At 36.8% G+C, this 19,605-nt stretch overlaps 1 protein-coding gene across 1 annotated transcript in view; it reads left to right on the top strand.

The window, feature by feature from the left end:
* MTMR9 (myotubularin related protein 9) overlaps positions 1 to 14,909 on the top strand; it is a 54,035-nt gene extending 39,126 nt beyond the window's left edge. The window contains exons 9-10 of the mRNA XM_049631372.1: positions 5,073 to 5,224; positions 11,136 to 14,909. Of these exons, the coding sequence (XP_049487329.1) occupies positions 5,073 to 5,224; positions 11,136 to 11,299 (316 nt within the window). The 3' untranslated portion in view covers positions 11,300 to 14,909. The remainder of the gene's footprint in view (positions 1 to 5,072; positions 5,225 to 11,135) is intronic.
* The last annotated feature ends 4,696 nt before the right edge of the window (positions 14,910 to 19,605 follow it).

Genomic DNA, 19,605 nt, shown 5'->3' with positions numbered 1-19,605 from the left:
CCTTTTTAATTTTTTTTTAATGTTTATTTATTTTTGAGAGAGAGAGAGAGTGAGAGAGACAGAATACGAGCAGGGGTGAGGCAGAGAGACAAGGGAGACGCAGAACCTGAAGCAGGCTTCAGGCTCCAAACTGTCAGTACAGAGCCTGATGCAGAGCTCGAACTCATGAACAGCAAGATCATGACCTGAGCCAAAGTCGGATGAGCCACCCAGGCTCCCTTTTTCTCTTCTCCTTCTGGAACTCCCATTATGCATATGTTGGTATATTTGGTGGTCTTCCACGGGTTTGGAGATTCTTTAGAATTTTCTTCAATTTTTCTTTCTTTTCCTCAGAAATTAATAACCTCAATTGACCTATCTTCAAATTCTAGCTTACATCTACTGTTGACCTCCTATGGTCATTTTTTCATTTCAGTTATACTTTCAAATCAGGGTTTCTGTTTGGTTCTTCTTTATAATCTTTACTGATATTGTCCACTTGGTATAGCATTGTTATCATACTTTAACTTTTCAGGCATTTTTCTTTAGCTCTTCGAACATATTTATGATAGATGATATAAAGTCTTTGTCTGGTAAGTTCAATATGTCCTTCCTCATCCAAGGGACAGTTTCTTTTGACTGCCTTTTTTTTTACCCATGCATTCCTGTTTCTTTATGTGCGTTATAATTTGTTTTTTGGAAAACTGATGTTTTAGATAATATGGCAAATCTGGAAATTAGATCTTCCACCCTCTGAATGAATAACTCATTCACCCTTTGCTGAGGGGCCCTATGTGTGTGTTAGGCATGACTTCAACTCTCAGGTGGTTTACAACTCTGCTTTAGCCTTCAGCTTGTACAGGGCCCCAGGTTCAGCCAGAGGTGAAAGACTGGGACTATCTCAAGCATTTTCTGGGCATGTGCACACCCGTTTAAATTCCCAGGAATATGTCAGAGCTTCACATAGCCCCCTCCCCACCTCACCCCCATCCCCTGTTGCCCATGGACATCTCATTCCCCAAATCTTACTTTTACGATTTTTCCCAGGCTCTTATTTGCCCCAGTTGTTATGGCAGCCTCAGGCAGCTGTGATGTTAAATAGTTTCTGCTCATTATTTTTGACAAACACCCTGGGTAATAGGGTTTTTCCTTCCAAGAAAACTGTGAGTCAAGTCAGATAACTACAACACTCTGCAAAGGAGGCTTTGCCAGGGAGCTGTAAGACACATCAAATAGTGACTGTGCTCTGGGGGTAGTATTTTTTTTTTTAATTTTTTTTTACCATTTTTTATTTATTTTTGAGACAGAGAGACAGAGCATGAACGGGGGAGGGGCAGAGAGAGAGGAAGACACAGAATCAGAAGCAGGCTCCAGGCTCTGAGCCATCAGCCCAGAGCCTGACGCGGGGCTCGAACTCACGGACCGCGAGATCGTGACCTGAGCTGAAGTCGGACGCTTAACCGACTGAGCCACCCAGGCGCCCCTGGGGGTGGTATTTTTTGAGGAGCTCCAAACTTGGCCTGCCCTTCCGGTGGCTACAAGGCTACTGCAGAGCTGGGGAAAGGGTGTTGGCATTGACCAAGTTAAAATGCCACAAATCCTGCTGTTCTTTCAGAGTCTCATTAGTTTTTCTTGAATGAGTATTCCTCAGATTGTCCCAAGCCTTTTGTTAATTCCCAGAGTTTTAAAAGTAATTAATTTTGACCATTTTTGCCACTGTTTTCATGACTTTTTAGAGAAGATATACAGAGATCCTCACTACCATTCCAGAAGTCCCACACCCAAACGCCACATTTTAAAATATACTCCGAGAAACTTGAGGGACTTTTCTTTTTCACTGCCATCAGCCCCGTCCTCATTCTCTCCAATGTACTTTAAAAGGAAAAAGTTCAGGACTTGAAGTTAGGAGATTTGAGTTTGAATCTCCACCATACCACCTACTAACCATGTGACTTCTCTGAATCTATTTCTGTTAATGTTAAAGGCAAAAATTAATCTCTGCCAGACTGGGTTATAGGGAGGTTCAAATAGCACACATGTGAAAATTCCCAGCATACCTTTCACAAAATGGCATTTAAAAAATGTCAGTTCATTCATTCATTCCTCCTTCAGTCTTCTATCACCTGCTTAGACATGAGCCCAAAGCTTACCACTGATTTACTGTGCTCTGTGTCACCTGATGCTTAAAAAAAAGGAAAGAGAATTGGTAACCTTTAGCAGTTGGGAGTCAGCACGTGAAATGAAACGTATTTACAGTTTCTTTGATAGACACTAATACCAAGCAATGTTAAAAGGTATTACACCAAAAAGGATTCGTGGTCAGAAATACTTTTTAAATGCTGAGCAAGGGGCATGTGGGTGGCTCAGGTCATGATCTCCTGGTTCGTTAAGTTCAAGCCGCACATTAGGCTTGCTGCTGTCAGCGCAGAGCCAGCTTCAGATCCTCTGCCCCCCCCCCCCCACTTGTGTGGGCATGCTTGCTGTCTGTCAAAAAGAAACAAACAAAATGCTGAACAAAACGGGGGCACCTGGGTGACTCGGTTGATCCTCCAATTCTTGATTTCAGCTCAGATCATGATCCTAGGCTCATGGGATTGTGCCCTGCATCTGGCTCCACACAGCATGGAGCCTGCTTAAGATTTTCTTGGGATGCCTGGGTGGCTCAGTTGGTTAAGCATCAACTTCGGCTCAGGTCATGATCCCACAGTTTGTGGGTTTGAGCCCCACATTGGGCTCTGTGCTGACAGCTCAGAGCCTGGAGCCTGCTTCGGATTCTGTGTCTCCCTCTCTCTCTGCCCCTCCTCCACTCGTGCTCTGTCTTCCCCTGTCTCAAAAATAAATAAACATTAAAAAAAATCTTGAAAAAAAAAGATTTTCTCTCCCTTTGTCTCTTTCTGCCTCCCCTCCTCTGCCCCTCTCCTGCTTGCACAGTCTCTCTGAAATAAAAAATACTTTTTTATAAAAATGCTGAGTTAAAATAATAATTAAAATAAAATAAAAAAGAACTGAACAAAGTCGTATGTCAAGACTTTGATATTTTATTTTGGTTTTAGCCTGTTTTTTAGGGGATTAAAAATTACATCCCAATAATCATCACAAAGGCAATTCTTTTTATGGCACTTAATGTTTTAGAAATCTAATATCTTCCACCATTTCTTTTTTTAATTTTTTTAATTTTTGAGAGCTAGACAGAGCACGAGAGACCTGAGCTGAAGTCGGACACTTAACCGACTGAGCCACCCAGGCGCCCCTCTCCTGCCATTTCTTAAAACATGTTTGACTCAGCCCTGGACTATACTCTGATGGGGCAAGGAAGAGAATTGATGATTTACATAGATAAATTTGGGGAATGTGGCATAATGTAGTCCCCTCTCAGAGAGTCACAAAATAATTATTAAAAGCTTTAAGACACTCTTCAATAAAGCAATGTACATAACTTTAATTCAGCATTTATTTATTTAGTTAGTTTTTAAAGTTTACCTATTTTAAGGGAGAGGAAAGAGAATCCCCAGCAGGCTCCACACTGCCGGTGCATAGCCCTACATGGGGCTCAGTCCATTGAACCGTGAGATCATGACCTGAGTTAGCCAGATCCAGTGGGATGCTTAACCACTTAAATGACTGAATCACCCGGGCGCCCCTTTAATTCAGCATTTAAATTAAATTATACGTTTGACTATGGATTTCTTTTTGGAATTATACTTACTAACATCCTTCAGAACTAGCTTTTAATAAAGGGATCACAAATGCATTTTATCTCACATTCTGATTGCCATTTGGTAGATTCTACCAGTAGGGCTGATTGAGAAGGATTCTAAAGCTGTATGGGGTGGGCTCAGGTGGAAAAAGTTCAGTGATTGGTTAGGGCTGGGGGGCAGGGCCAAACCACTTTCTGCAGGAGCAATTGGTGTAGTGGTTTCCTATTCTCTCCATGCCTGGTTCCGGGGGACATAGTACGGGACTTGCTATCCTAGCAGTTAAGTTCCAGCACATGGGTTCTGGGATTATGTGGATTGTTTTTATTGCTGGCATAAAAAGGATGCACATAATTAACTTGTGTGAACCTTATAAATGGCCAAGTAGTTTCAGAGACAAAACCAATCTTATAGTAAAACTTCAATAGGATCCTGTGAAAATTGAATGTACTATCTTTTCACTTAATGTAAGGTTGACCACAAATTATCTTCCAGTTGTTATTAAAATTTATTTTTTCAAAAAATGTACCAGTTTATTTTCCATCCCTGTGAGTTTATTCCATGATAAAAAAGTGTTACAGAACTTCAGGGTTATTATGAAGCTGTTCATTGTATATAAATGTAGATTAAATCTGTATTTGTATTTACACAAGACACATCTTTATTTTTAATCTTTGACAGTCCATGTATATTTTATGTACATGTAATTTATTTGTCCTAAAATCTCAGTGTCTAAAATTTTTAAGTTTTGAGATTTGACTCAACCTCCGTTTGTAGTATGTCTGTAATCTGTTCTTTGTATTCTAGACTTGTCAAAACAAAAAGGAGAGTTAGTTTTATATTTAGCTATTTTAAATTAAAACACAATGCCAGATGCAATAAAGGGCTTTTGGGTATAGTAATGTTCTGCTTAACACCATACCTGACATGACCAGATTCTGGTTTTATCCTTTTGGCTGGCTTTGAGAGCCTGTGGAATAGTTTTGTTGTTATTGAGAGTTGTAATGTTGGTTGAACTTTCTGACAAATATTTTTATTTTAAAGTTTATTTACTTATTTGAGAGAGACAGAGACAGCACGAGTGGGGGAGGGGCACAGAGAGAGAGAGAGGTGGGGTGTGAGAGAATCCCAAGCAGGCTCTGATGCCAACACAGAGCCTGGCAGAGGACTCGAACCCACAAAACCTCGAGATCATGACTTGAGCTGAATCAGCCACTCAATGGACTGAGCCACCCAGGCATCCCACAAATATTTTTATTTTGCAACATTTTATTCCTCTGTTAAAAGTCCTGTGTTCTGCCTTCTAACACACGTAGAGAAGCACTTGTCCTATTAGGAGCATTTAATAGTGGTGGTTATAATTTAACTGCTTTAATGGCAGTTTTCTTCCTTAATCAGATGTAAGTTAAAGCTGCAGCAGAAAACGATGTCTCTGTGGTCCTGGGTCAATCGGCCCAGTGAACTGAGTAAATTCACCAATCCTCTCTTTGAAGCCAACAATCTCGTCATCTGGCCTTCAGTTGCTCCGCAGAGTCTTCAGCTATGGGAAGGTAAGCTGTGCAATCCTTTGTAAATTTGTTATCAGTAGCCAAGGATCCTCTGTGAACATGCTGTTGTTTGTATTTGAAGATGGTAAGTGGTGGACCTGACCCTCAAACCTGTGTGTTATTGCTGTTTTTTCTCAATGTGGGGAATGGTTCTCTCTTTCATATCCATGATCTGGTCACACTTTTTTTGTTCAGTCCCCATTTCAGACATTAGCGGTGATAATTCAATGGATACTGCTGTTTATGTTGGTTATTTTCCCCAGATAGAAAGATACATTTCTATTTTTAATTGTGATTACAAATTTACCAACTTAACCATGTTTAGGTATACAATTCAGTCTTGCCAAGTATATTTATACTGTTGTGAAACAGGTCTCCAGAACTTTTCATCTTGTAAATCTGAAACTCTCTACTCACTAAACAACTTCCCATTGTTCCACTCTGCAGCCCCTGGTTAACTACCATTCTGGTTTCTGTGTTGAGTTTGACCACACCAGGTACCCCATATGAGTGGGATCATACAGTATTTGTTTTTTTGTGATTGACTTCTTTCCCTTCACATCATGTCCTCAGATTCATCCATGTTGTAGCATATGTGAGGACTTCCTTCTTTCTAAGGTTGAATAGTTTTCCATTGTATGTGTAGACCATATTTTGCTTACCCATTCATACTTTGATGGGCAGCTGGCTTGCTTTCATCTTTTGGCACATAGGTGCACAAATACCTCTTCAAGATCCTGCTTTTGATTCTTTTGGGTGTGTACCCAGAAGTGGAATTGCTGGATCATATGAGAATTCTATGTTTAATTTTTTAAGGAACCTCTGTACTGTTTTCCATAACAGCTGTACCGTTTTACATTCCACCAACAGTGCACAAGCGTTCCAGTGTCTCTACATCCTTGCCACCACTTCCTATATTTTTGGTTTTCTCCCCCCTTTGGTAGTGGCCAGTCTGATGGGTAATGAGGGAAAGTACGTTATTTTTTGTCTGAGAGAGTTGGTAGGTAGCTGGGACAGGAATAAATTATAAGCTCCAAGGAGATGGTTTCTATTTCCTTTATTAAGCAGCCATTAGGATAGGTTTTTCTGTTGAAGGGTTAATTAGCTAGTCATTCTAGTAAGGTTTTATAAAATACCAAAGCTGCTTCTTAAAAATATAACCAAAATCTATCTAGACTATATTAGCTATCCATTAAACAAAGACTATAAAATACCGTTTCTTTTTAATCATCTTGAAGGTAGTAATGCATCTTTATCCATCTTTGTATTAAACAGCACAGAGCCTACACACAGGAATGGTAGCTGTTTGGTAATTGAACTGAATTACCATACATGTCAGTTAACTATACCACGGTTTCATATGTTATGCCCACAGGGCAAATCCATGTGTGGGAAACTGCCTTTTGTGTGCAAAAAGGCCTCAGATCATTTTGCTCTCTCAGTTTGGGACTGAGTCTGTTTCTGTCACTTCTCTGAATGTCAGCCCTCAGGTCTTGTTCCTCTTGGCATATCTGTCATTAGCTGCTTCCTTCCTCCTCAATTTCTGCTTCTAATCTTATCTGTTGAGGTGTCCCCAAGTTAGAATTGTGGGGAAAGTGGCCTCAGATAGTCTGCAGATTCTCTGAGCCTGAGCTTTGGTGCTTTGGGAATTTTGGGCTGTTCAGAACTTCTCTTTGCTTACTTTCTTGGTTGTTGTAGATAGTCACAGGTGCAGGATAAGTGATTTCTTTGTTAAAGATTTCTGGGACAATTTACCTAGAAGCCACTGTCATGTTTAATAACTGAAGTGAGAGACTAGCTACTTGGGAGAAAAGCCACATTTTGGAATTGAATGGCCTGAAGGACAGTTTAACTTGTTTACTAGTTACAATGAGTAAACCTCATTGAGAGTTTAGAAATTAAGAGACTGGAGGAAATCTTTGTTGTTACATGAATAAATTCCTACCGCTCCATAAAGAACAGAGTTTCCATATGTGCTTAGTGCCTCAGCTTAGAACTGGAAGAAATTTTGTTAGGGAAAATCTTCCCACAGTAGGTATTTGGATTGTATAATGAGACTACTCTTTGACCTTAAAATGTCTCTCTCCTGTTTATATTTACATCATAGTTAACCATTAATTTAAGGTAATTCCTGGGTTGAAGAACAGGATTTTAAATACAGGTTCATATAACAGAAAAATCAACAAAGGAGATAGTCTTTAAGCTATGTTTCTATTTTCCTTTTCTGATAGAGAGTAGCATTTGGACATACAGGATTTAAGGCCCTGGCAGTTTGGTTTCTAAAAAGTGTTTTAAAGAAACATAAAACCTTTGTGAACTTACCAGCTACTGACATGTTGCTGCCTGGAAAGTTTCTGTACCTCCTTATTTGACTATCTTTAAGCCATTATGTTGGGCTGATATAGTTAACGTAGATCTATACGGAGGAGAAAATGTCTCCTTTTAGTCTATAATAAAAGGATAATTATTAATGGGGGAAAGAAGACTTGCCTGTAGAATTGGAAGACCACCTCTTAAGAAACAGGGAGGGAGAGCATTATTTTTTCTATCCTTTTCTTTAATTGGAGTGTAGCTGACATATATTAATTTCAGGTATACAACACAGTGATTCAACATTATGTATGTTACAAAGGGATAACCACAATAAGTCTAGCTACAACCTGTCATCAAAGGCATTACACTATTATTAACTATGTTTCCTCTGCTATATGTTGCATCCCTGTCTTATTTATACCTAGAAGTTTGTGCCTTTTAATCCCCTTCCCCTGTTTTGTCCGTCGCCCCACCTCCCTCCCCTCTGGCAACCATCAGACCGTTCTCTGTATCTGGGAGTCTGTTTCTGTTTTATTTTGTTTGTTTTGTTTCTGTTTTTTAGATTCCACAAATAAATGAAATTCTATGGTATTTATCATTCTCTACTTGACTTATTTCACCTGGCATAATACCCTCCAAGTCCATCTATGTTGTTGCAAATAGCAAAATGTCATTCATTTTTATGGCTGGGTAATATTCCATTGTGTATGTATACCACGTCTTCTCTATTCATTCATCTATCGATGGACACTTAGGTGGCTTCCATATCTTGGCTGTTGTAAATAATGCTGAAGTGAACATAAGGGATGCATATATCTGTTCGATTTGTGTGTGCATTTTCTTTGGATAAATACCTAGAAGTGGAAATGCTAGGTCATATGGTAGTTCAATTTTTAATTTTTTGAGGAACCTCCATACTGTTTTCCATAGTGGCTATACAATTTAGCATGTTCACTTGCAGTGCATGAAGGTTCCTTTTTCTCCGCATTCTTGCCAACAGTTGTTATTTCTTGTCTTTTTGATAATAGCCATTCTGACAAGTGTGAGCTGATTTCTGATTGTGGTTTTGATTTGCATTTCACCCTGATAATTAGCGATGTTAAGCATTTTCTCGTGTGTCTCTTGGCCCATCTGTATGCCTTCTTTGGAGAAATATCTATTCAAGTTGTCTGCCAGTTTTTTAATTAGATTGTTTTTTTTTTTTTTTATTTTGAGTTATATGATTCTGTTATTTCTTTTGGACATTAACCCCTTATCATTTCTATCATTTGCAAATATCTTCTCCCATTCATTAGTTTGCATTTTGTTGATGCTTCCCTTTATTGTGCAAAAGCTTTTTAGTCTGATGTAGTGCTATTGTTCATTTTTGCTTTGTTAGCCTTTGCCTGAGGAGACATATTCAAAAAGTTATTGCTAAAACTGACGTCAAAGAGCATACTGCCTATGCTTTCTTTCAGGAGTTTTATGGGTTCTGTTCTTACATTTAAATCTTTAGTTCATTTTGAGTTTATTTTTGTATATGATGTAAGAAAGTGGTCCAGTATCGTTTTGCATGTAGTTGTCCAGTTTTCCCAGCATCAATCATTTATTGAAGAGACTGTCTTTTCCCCATTGTATATTCTTGCCTCCTTTGTTCAAAATTAATTGACCGTCTAAGTGAATATCTAGACTTCTTTTTTTTTAATTTAATGTTTATTTATTTTTGAGAGAGTGAGAGAGAGACAGAGCACGAGTGGGGGGAGGGGCAGAGAGACACAGAATCTGAAGCATGCTCCGAGCAGTCAGCACAGAGCCTGACGCGGGGCTCAAACCCACAGTGAGATCATGACCTGAGCCGAAGTCAGATGCCCAACCAACTGAGCCACCCAGGCACCCCTCTGGACTCTATTCTGATTTATATAGATCTGTGTATCTGTTTTTGTGTTGTTAGCCTACTGTTCTGATTACCGTAGCTTTGTGTAGTATAGGTTGGAATCAGGAAGGGTGATACCTCCAGCTTTGTTCTTTTCTCAAGATTTCTTTGGCTATTTGGAGTCTTTTGTGGTTCCATATAAATTTTAGGATTGTTTCATGTCTGTGAAGAATGCCTTTTGATAGGGATTGTATTGAATTTGTAGATTGCTTTGGGTAGTATGGACATTTTGACAATATTCTTCAATCCATGAACATGGTATGTCCTTCTATTTATTTGCATTTTCTTCATTTTATTTCATTAATGTCTTACAGTTTTCAGAGTACAGGTCTTTTACCTCCTCAGTGCAAGATCTTCCTCCTATCCCTAGGTACTTTTTTTAATGCAACTATAAATGGAATTGTTTTCTTAATTTCTGATAGTTCATTCTTAGTATACAAAAATGCAGATTTATGTGTTAATTTTATATCCTTTAACTTTACTGAATTTATTAGTTTTAATAGTTTTTTGGTGGAGTCTTTAGGGTTTTTTATATATAGTATCAGGTCATCTGCAAATAGTGGCAGTTTTATTTCTTCTTTTCCTGTTTGGAAGCCTTTTCTTTTACTTGTCTGATTTCTCTGGCTAGGATCTCCAATATTGTGTTAAAGTGGTAAGCCTCCTTGTCTGTGAGCTAGAGGAAAAGCTTTCAACGTTTCCCTGTTGTATATGATGTTAGCTGTTGGTTTGTCATTTATGGCCTCTATATCCACTTTGTTGTGAGTTATCATAAATGGATGTCGAATTTAATAAAATGCTTTGTCTGCATCTGTTGGGATGATCGTTATTTTTATCCTATTTGTTAATGTGCCGTATTGTGTTGATTGATTTCTGGATATTGAACCATCCTGGCATTGCTGGAATAAATCCCACTTGATTGTGGCATAAGATGCTTTTAGCTTTTAATGTATTGTTGAATTCAGTTTGCTAAAATTTCATTCAGGATGTTTGCATCTATGTTCATCAGGGTTATTGACCTATAATTTTCTTTTTTTGTGTTGTGTTTGGTTTTGGTATCAAGGGTAATGCTGGCCTCATAGAATGAGCTTGGAAGCATTCCTTTCTCTTCAAGTTTTTGGAATGGTTTGAGAAAAATAAGTATTAACACTTCTTTAAATGTTTGGTAGAATTTACCTCTGAAGCCATCTGATCCTGAACTTTTGTTTGTTGGGAAGTTTAGGTTTTTAAATAACAGTGTGTGTAGTTTTGCTGTTACTGTAACCGTCATTTTCCCAGTGAATGATTTTATACATGTATGAGGTCCTACAGGTCTGAGTAAAGTTCTATAATTGAATAAAAAATTTATATTGTGAAACTGTAAAGTTTATGGCATTGTAAATTATCAGCTTATTTTCCTGAATACATCAGAAAATGGTATTGTAAAATCATAATTTTATGGGGGGGTTGAAGAATGAATGATTATGTACATAGAAATAGTGATGTTTTAAATAGTGTATTTAATTATACTCTTTCAGTACACCAATATTCCTGCTTATTTCAGAGTATAGTAAAATATAGATGTGAACTGTAAAAAAAAAAAAAAAGAAGAAAAGTAAAGAGAAAAGAATGTATAATGCATGGAATAATGTCAATGTTAATTCACCATATGTATCTTTTTCCCTTCTGTCTTCCTTTCCTGGAATTCAATAGGTATTTTCCTACGTTGGAACAGATCCTCCAAGTATCTGGATGAAGCATATGAAGAAATGGTTAACATCATTGAATATAACAAGGAATTACAAGCAAAAGTAAATATCCTTAGGAGGCAGTTGGCAGAACTGGAAACTGAGGACGAGATGCAGGAGAGTCCATGAAAGACCTCCCTATGACCTACGTAAGGACCTTCCTGGACCTGTATCCACCTCTTTTTCCTTTGGCCCTTCAGTTCACTTTTACAAAGTAGCCTTGAACTTAAGGCTTTAGATGTGAGAACCCTCTAAATGTAGTGGATTTCTCAATACTTTATGAATGAAATATACTGTAATTACTCATGTTTCATGTGGCCTGTTAGGCCTCTTTACTTTGGAAGCAGAAAGGAGGTGCTAGTCATTTTATTTTATGTGAAACAGGTGACCTATTTAATGCCACTTGCGTTATATACCATTTATTCTTCTGTGTCTACTTTCCAAACACTGCTCTAGACCGGTCAAGTATATGATTAATCTCTTTAGGAAATATTTGGTAGTTTTAAAAAAGATTAGACTTTTAAACACTCCAAATATAGAAATATTTTTCAAAACTGAAATGGTTGAAAAACCAAGAATTTTGTGATTAACATGCCATTTCCAATACCTTTTTCCTTCTCTTTAAAATAGCTTTGGATTAACAAAGCTGAATTCATTCTCATTCTGGTTTGTCAAGAAAGGAAAATCTGAATATTTATTCAAGGTAAATTATTTTTGCAAGGGTTATAGGTTTAATCCTCTGATATTTACGTTAAGAAGTAAATTTTAACAGTAGACCCGTAAAAGTATGTGCAATAGAGAAACAAAGTAGGAATTTGTTACTGATATGGTATTGTTACTGTTGAATTGATTTTTCAGGTTTTTGAGAGTACATAATAAAGTGCATATCAAATGCTGGATATCGTATTAAACCATCATTTAGGGTAGATGTTAATTTGTTATAATTAAGCTACAAATACGGTTTCCTTAAACCAGAGATGCACTGCCCTTATCTGAAATTCTTATTGCACTGGTTTATGTATCTGTGTTTGTTAAGTTTTATTGTGTCTTATTTTTAAGTATTCTGAGAGTTTACTAATACTAAGCTTAAAACTTTCATGTTGGCTTGAGCCTTTTGAACATTTATCTGGATTCTGCTGATTTGTCCATTATATGTTAGGCAAATCTACTTGAAGTGGAGGTGAAAGTTTATGAACATGACAAAGCTATGTTTTAAACTTCAGAAACAGATTGAAATGTTTCAATGTTATGACCGTATGCTATGCTAGTTCATGCCTGCTACTCTAAAAGTCTGTGGTTCAGTTCTTTCTGTATACATTTGTTTTGTGACACTGTTTATTTTAAAAAAGACTATGAATTCTAGTTTTCCATTAAAAGGATAGTTGAAGAATAATGTTTAATACTATTTCCACCCCATCTGTATATAACCATTTCAGTGTAAAGCACACCAAAACTGAACCCTGCTTTAGAGCTGTGTATTAAGCTAAAAATATAATTTTAAAAAATCACCTCTAGCATCATCTATGGCCACATTCAGAAGCCTTAGAAAGTAGCAAAGTACTTTCTATCTCCAGTTGCCCAAGCTTCATCTTTTTTTTCTGTTTTCTCAGACTTGTAGCAAAAGGCTTGGAAAACCATGCGTATCAGAACTCTCTTTTGGTATATTTGCCTGCCTTCTCCTTCAAGCCCATATTTATTCTCTTATTTTCTTGGCTATAGTTATGAGTTTCCAGGCATGAAAGCTCTCACAAAAAGGCTAAGGCAAGGAGCAAAGGAAATCATGCTCTCAGTATCTCTGTATTGTACAAAATGTTTATATTAATACTTTAAAAGAGGAAATATCCTAGCTTTTTTATCACCCCTCAAAATTGCTTTCTGCATTTGTTCATGCAGCTGACCTTTTTGTTTTCTCCTATTTTTGTCTCAAGAGTAGATATGAAGGAGCCTTTTTCTTCTCAGCTAACAGATCCATAAGGAAAAACATTTAGAGAGTTTTCTTTTTTAAGTGATTCTTTAGAAGTGACTGCCACTGATGATATTGATTGGCCATAGGACTTCTGTGGGTGGAAGTTTTTATTAGGCTTGATCATGGAGAAATTGTATGCCATCGATTTTTACCTGTCTTCCTGATGAACGTTTTATTTGTGAGCCAGAGTCCAATAGTAGAATAGTGTTTCAATTTTTTTTTTTTTTTTTTCTTATTGAGACAACAATCTTAAGCTGTTTGGACAAGTTTGCATTTTAGTACTAATTTATAATTAAGGGTTGTAACCTTCAGTTCCGTTTATAGGTCATAAAAACAAACTTTGGTATCCATTTTCAAAGGGGACATCTAATGCAAATATTAGGATTTTCCCAAACTCAAGAACCATGTCAAAAGTACATTATCAATATAATTTAAAGAGGGGTTTTAGTAATACTATGAAGTTACTCATCCCTTGCATGAAAAGAATATATACAGTGGATATACTCATGAGAAAATACTTACTAAACATTAAGTTTGGAGAATCATCTTTGATAAACGTGGCTTTAAAAACTTTAATGAAGGGGCTCCTGGGTGGCTCACTAGGTAAGTGTCCTACTTTGGCTCAGGTCATGATTTTGTGGTTCAAGCCCTGCATCAGGCTTTGTGCTGACAGCTCAGAGCCTGGAGCCTGCTGCAGATTCTGTCTCCCTCTCTCTCTCTGCCACTCCCCTGCTCGCTCTCTCTCTCTCTCTCTCTCTCAAAAATAACATAAAAAAAAAAAAAACTTTAATAAAGAGAGTGGTGGCAGAATTAGCAAACAAATTGCCCCACAGGAGCCAATAATAATCAAGTGAGATATAATCAAGTTTATGTATATTAAGCATACTATAAATGAATGCATAGTAAAGCCTGGCTTACATTTTTGGGATGCAAATGAAGGTCCTACAAAGAATACTTTAAAAATACAAAAGATTGCTAAAGTCCTCTGTCAGCAATACAAGGATCCTTAGATTTTAAATTAACAATTTTTGTAGAAATCAGAAGAACATAGTGGGTTGTTAAGACTTTGAAACTTTTTGGGTGGTAAGACTTTTCAGTAATTAATTGATCAGAATTTTTCATTCTGTTTTTATTAAATGGGAACAAAAGCAGAAATTATAAAATTTAGCAGGATTAAAACACTTAAAAATGGATGTTACTTCTAAGAAAAATTAGGCTTTGAAGCAAGAGTTCAAAGTGATTTTGGGGAAAACTTTGGAAGACAACAGATTAGAATCATTTCAGATCTCATATGGGTAATTTAAAAGCTTTTCTTTGAACTCTGAATCCTGATTTAAAGAGGTGATATGTCATTGCTTTTCATTTTAAAGGATGAAATTTAGCGATATTTTAGTCTTTGATTCACTCATTATTTATGTTACATAAAAAAATCAATGTCATGGAAAAGATCTGACCAGTAGTTATCTCTTAAAGTGAAAAATAGAAGGAACATTTTGCTGCATTTAAAAAAAAATCTGCTTAAAGATGTAACTCTTGGGACGCCTGGGTGGCTCAGTCCATTAAGTGTCCGACTTTGGCTCAGGTCATGATCTCACGGTTCATGAGTTCATGAGTTTGAGCCCTGCGTCGGGCTCTGTGCTGACAGCTCGGAGCCTGGAACCTGCTTCAGATTCTGTGTCTCCCTCTCTCTTCACCCCTCCCCTGCTCATGCTTTCTTTCTCAAAAAAAAACAAAAACAAAAAAGAAAGAAAGAAAGAAAAAGAACAAAAGAAAGATGTAACTCTTGTAGTTAATCTGGTTTGGGGATTAGCTATTTTATTATTATTATTATTTGTTTAATGTTTATTTAGTTTTGAGAGAGAGAGTGAGAGAGAGAGACTGAGTGCGAGCAGGGGAGGGGCAGAGAGAGAGAGAGGGAGACACAGAACCTGAAACAGTCTCCAGGCTCTGAGCTGTCAGCACAGAGCCTGACCCGGGGCTCTAACTTGGGATTGGCAAGATCATGACCTGAGCTGAAGTTGGATGCTTAACCAACTGAGCCACCCAGGTGCCCCCAGGATTAGCTATTTTAATTGTCAGGTTTTTTAAAAAAATTGTTAATGTTTACTTAGTTTTGAGAGAGAGAGAGAGAGAGAGAGAGAGAGAGAGACAGAGCATGAGTGGAGAGGGGTAGAGAGAGAGGGGTACATAGAATCAGAAGCAGGCTCCAGGCTCTGAGCTGTCAGCACAGAGCCTGATGCAGGTTTTGAACTCATGAGCATTGAGATCATGACCTGAGCTGAAGTTGGATGCTCAGGTGACTGAGCCACCCAGGCGCCCCTTATTGTCAGTCTTAACCAGGTTACTTATTACCAGACCCCAACCTGAGGCAAAATTTTGCTATTTACCCATATCCAGATTTAATGAGTGAAAACTAAGAGGGTGTTATGAGCACCCTTATCAGAAGTTATTTCCTGGACAAAAAAAATCGGCAAATTTTAGAATAGTAGATCCCTGTTCTGGCAGCTTTGAAATTTACCAGAGGATGAAGTCATTCAGTACATCTGGTACAGGTTTATGCTATACCTCAAGATAACATAGATAATTTATTTTTTCTTTGACATGGGTTAGATCTTTTCCCCTCTCCGGAGCTGATATGCTAACTTATTACCAGATAGTATTTTTATGTAATTCACCATCTTAAAAAACATTTAAAGCCTGATTTCTCCATTAATATTTATTCTCAGATGACACGAAATGCTAATTTTCTTACAGTGTCAGTTTTCTGATTTTTTTTTTCTTGAATAAAACTACCGTTACTCAGTCCTTATGATCTAGTGTCCACCACATCTTCTTCTTTGAAACCAATGGCTGGGAAGAGACCCTATGAAACTGTAGGATGAGGTTTTAGAAAGTTTGAACTTAACTAAATTCCCCTTTAAGAAAGTACCATTTTTGAACTACATCGTAGAACTATAGTTTGTATAGTGAAAGATAGTGGGGCTCACTGTAGACACTACATTGTCCTGAAAAAGAATTCCTGGAGCTTACGGACTTCTAGAACCATTTTGTCTAGCCATCTATGAGTATACAGATGAACTGTGTTGGTAATTTGTAATAAAAGCAAGTTGTGCCACACTGCCTGTGTCTTTCTGCCCAAGACATTTGTCATTTGTTTCACTTTTAAAGTGCACATATCTTTGGAGACGTGGATTATTCTACATGAATACACCCTGAGTTCTGTTGCTTCGAATCCTTATAGATCTATCACCATCTACACTAAAAATGTTGTACTTGCACAATTTAATTACATAAAAAAAGAATATGTATTTCTTCAATAGCCAGGTATTTGGATTGTATTCTTGATATATTTGAATGTGACTCTTGGATTTAAGTGCACTATGATTCATGTCTTACACAATAAAATTGCACTGTATGGCAAATATGTCTATAATGTATGCTTTGCTAAAACCTCTGAGTGCTGTAATGTACAGGTTTCTATTATGTGAACCATGTCTATATATAGTCTTAGGGAAAAAATATAAACTTTTTAAAGTCTCTGTAACATTTTAATATTGTTTGTAATGTTCCCTATGTAGTAAGTTCACTTATGTCCTAAAACTGCAATCATCCATCGTGAGTTGGCCGCTTTGTCAAGCTTGGTTTACTTAATCATGAAACAGTCTTGTTGAACATGGTACCATTATCTTAGTATGTAAGATTTGTGCGGTGTGCTCTCTGCCTCAGAGGACTGTTGCACAGATGCTAGTTTAAATGTCTATAGACAATGGTAATAAAATTTGAATATATTCAAATGCTGGTAAATTAAACCTATAGGCTGACTTTAATTTTTTTCCAAATATTCGTGAAGGTTTTGGCAGTGTCTCAATTAAAACTGCTATGTCTAGACCTTATATTTTGAAAAAATTCAGATCCACAAAAACAGTTGCAAAACAGTACAATGATCTCCCATATATTGTTCACCTAAGTTGAATAATTAACAATTTTCACATTTAACTTGGCACTCCTGATTATGTGAGTGTGTATGTTATTACTATTATTTTGCTGAAATATTTGAGGGTAAGCTGTAGACATCATGACCTTTCTACATAAATATTTCAGAGGTATCTCTCAAGATTTAGGTGTATGTCTTATTCTATTTACCTAGTTTGTATTGATATGAATAAATTAGTAAAGAAAAAGAGAAATCTCTCTGTTAGAATAGATTGCCAACTAGGAGATATAGGAAGAATGACAAAATTAGAAAGTCACTATCTTGCAGGCATCACAGTAATAATTGATCTAGGTGGTCATCATCTGTGGGTGCTAAAATTGGCAGGTGAGTTTGTGAGGAAAAGCATATAGTCCCAAAGTGTCTTTCCATAAAATACTTACTAGTTAGAAAGGGGGTTAAATAATATGTGGAGAACCTGAAATCCTTGTGGACTCTGCTGGGAATGTCAAATGGTACAGCCACTATGAAAAAGAGTATTAGCAGTTCCTCAAAAAACTAAAAACAGAATCACCATATACAGCTACCCCACTTCTGGGTATATATCCAAAAGAATCTAAAATAAGAGATATGTGGACACCTATATTCATCGTAGTGATATTCACAATAGCCAAGTAACCCAAATACCTATATCTATCAGTGGATAAACAGATAAAGAAAATATGATATATACATATAATGTAATATTCAGTGTTTAAAAAGGAGTTTCTGTCACATGCTACATCATGGATGGAACTTGTTTTTATTACATTTTTATTATATTTCATTTAGAAATAAGCCAGTCATAAAAAGACAAATGTAAGATTTCAATTATGTAAGGTATCTACAGCAGTCAAATTTGTAGAAACAGGAGAATGGTGGTTGCCATAGGCTGGATGGAAGGGGAAATAAGGAGTTACCGTTCAATGATATAGAGTTTCAGTTTTGCGAAATAAAAAAATTCAGTATCAAGTATATTCACGTTGTAGAAATTCACAATTTGGATATACTTAATACTGAACTGTACACTTAAAAATGGTTAATATGGTAAATTTTATGTTATTTTAAAAATGTATAATGAAATAACATGACTTTAATATACCTACTTTCCAGTTTACAAATATTTTTAAACTATTGCAATGTTCAGAATAAAATCACTGAAAATGCATATACAGTGATATTAACAGATTGATGGAATAGGCAGATCTAACCTTGTATCCTCACACAGAAACGTCCAAAAACAAGTTCAGATCCAAGCTTGTCAGAACTCTGGAAAAGAGTCAAAGGTTTGTAGCAACAAAGCAAATGCTGAATAAATTAAAAGATGACTTGAAAACTAGGGAAAATTTGTAGCATTTTACATGCCACTCTCCCACCCCATCTCCAGCACAGTGGCAGTCTTGAAATAGGGCCAGCCTATGTTAACCATCGTGGACCCTGGTATCCGGTTCTGAAGAGAGCAGAGTACACTTGAGTCAAAAATACACTTAAGTCTGCTGTAACCTGTCTAGAGGATACCTGAAGGGCTAACGGAACGTGTTCATCTCTCTTTTACCTAACTCAGAACTCAGGCTGAAAGGCAGTGGGGCTTTGATCCAAAATACTGTAAGGAGAACTAACAACCAGCAAACACCTGGGGCAAAATATAGTCTAGATATGTAACAGTCAAGATACTTAAGGCCTGATAGGAAAAGCTGGGGAAGATTCTTTGGGAAATCAAGACATTCAAAAGAACTTGTATACATACCTAAACGAAGATGCATGTTGAGAAAAGTATTAAGATCCTAAGTTTTCACTTACAAGTGATCCCTAGGCTCAGTGCAAGACTAGTGTTGGAGGAGGGCCACAACACAGAACAGATATGCAAAGACTGGAAGAAGGATTTTTTTTGGTTTGTTTTCAGTTCTTTTTTTAAGCTCTTAGCATTCCAAGAAATCTCTGCCAAAACATTAAGCTAACAGGAGCTGAAGGAACAGAGACCTCAGTGGCCACATATGACAAGGAATACAGTTCTTGCAAAAATAGTTTGGGAAAGTAACAAAACAAATAGACTATTACAACCTTAAATAATAATAAAACAAAAAGCCCCTAGCAAACTCTGGGGAAGGGTAAGAATCTAATTTCCAGTGACCACATTATAACATTTAATTTTTAACAATAACAGTAAAAAAAAAATCTCAAGGCATGCAAAAAAATGAAACCTAAAAAAAAAAAAAAAAAAAGGAAAGTATGACCCATTCAAAGTAACAAGTTTTACAAAATTTAACAAAATAGTCTCCCTGAAAAATTCTAGACATTGGAGTAACTAGAAAAAGATATTAAAATCACTGTCCTAAATAGGCTTAAAGAGCTAAAGGAAAACATGGACAAAGAACTGAAGGAAATCCAGAAAATGTATGAACATAATGCAAATACCAATAAAAAGATAGAAATTATAAAAAGGAACCAAACAAATTCTTGAGCTGAAAAGTACAAGTGAAATGAAAAATTCACTAGCAG

Source organism: Panthera uncia, chromosome B1 (genome assembly GCF_023721935.1).
Source record: "Panthera uncia isolate 11264 chromosome B1, Puncia_PCG_1.0, whole genome shotgun sequence".
NCBI lineage: Eukaryota > Metazoa > Chordata > Mammalia > Carnivora > Felidae > Panthera > Panthera uncia.
The sequence above is the reverse complement of the archived record's forward strand: the minus strand, read 5'-3'. Positions and strand labels throughout refer to the sequence as shown.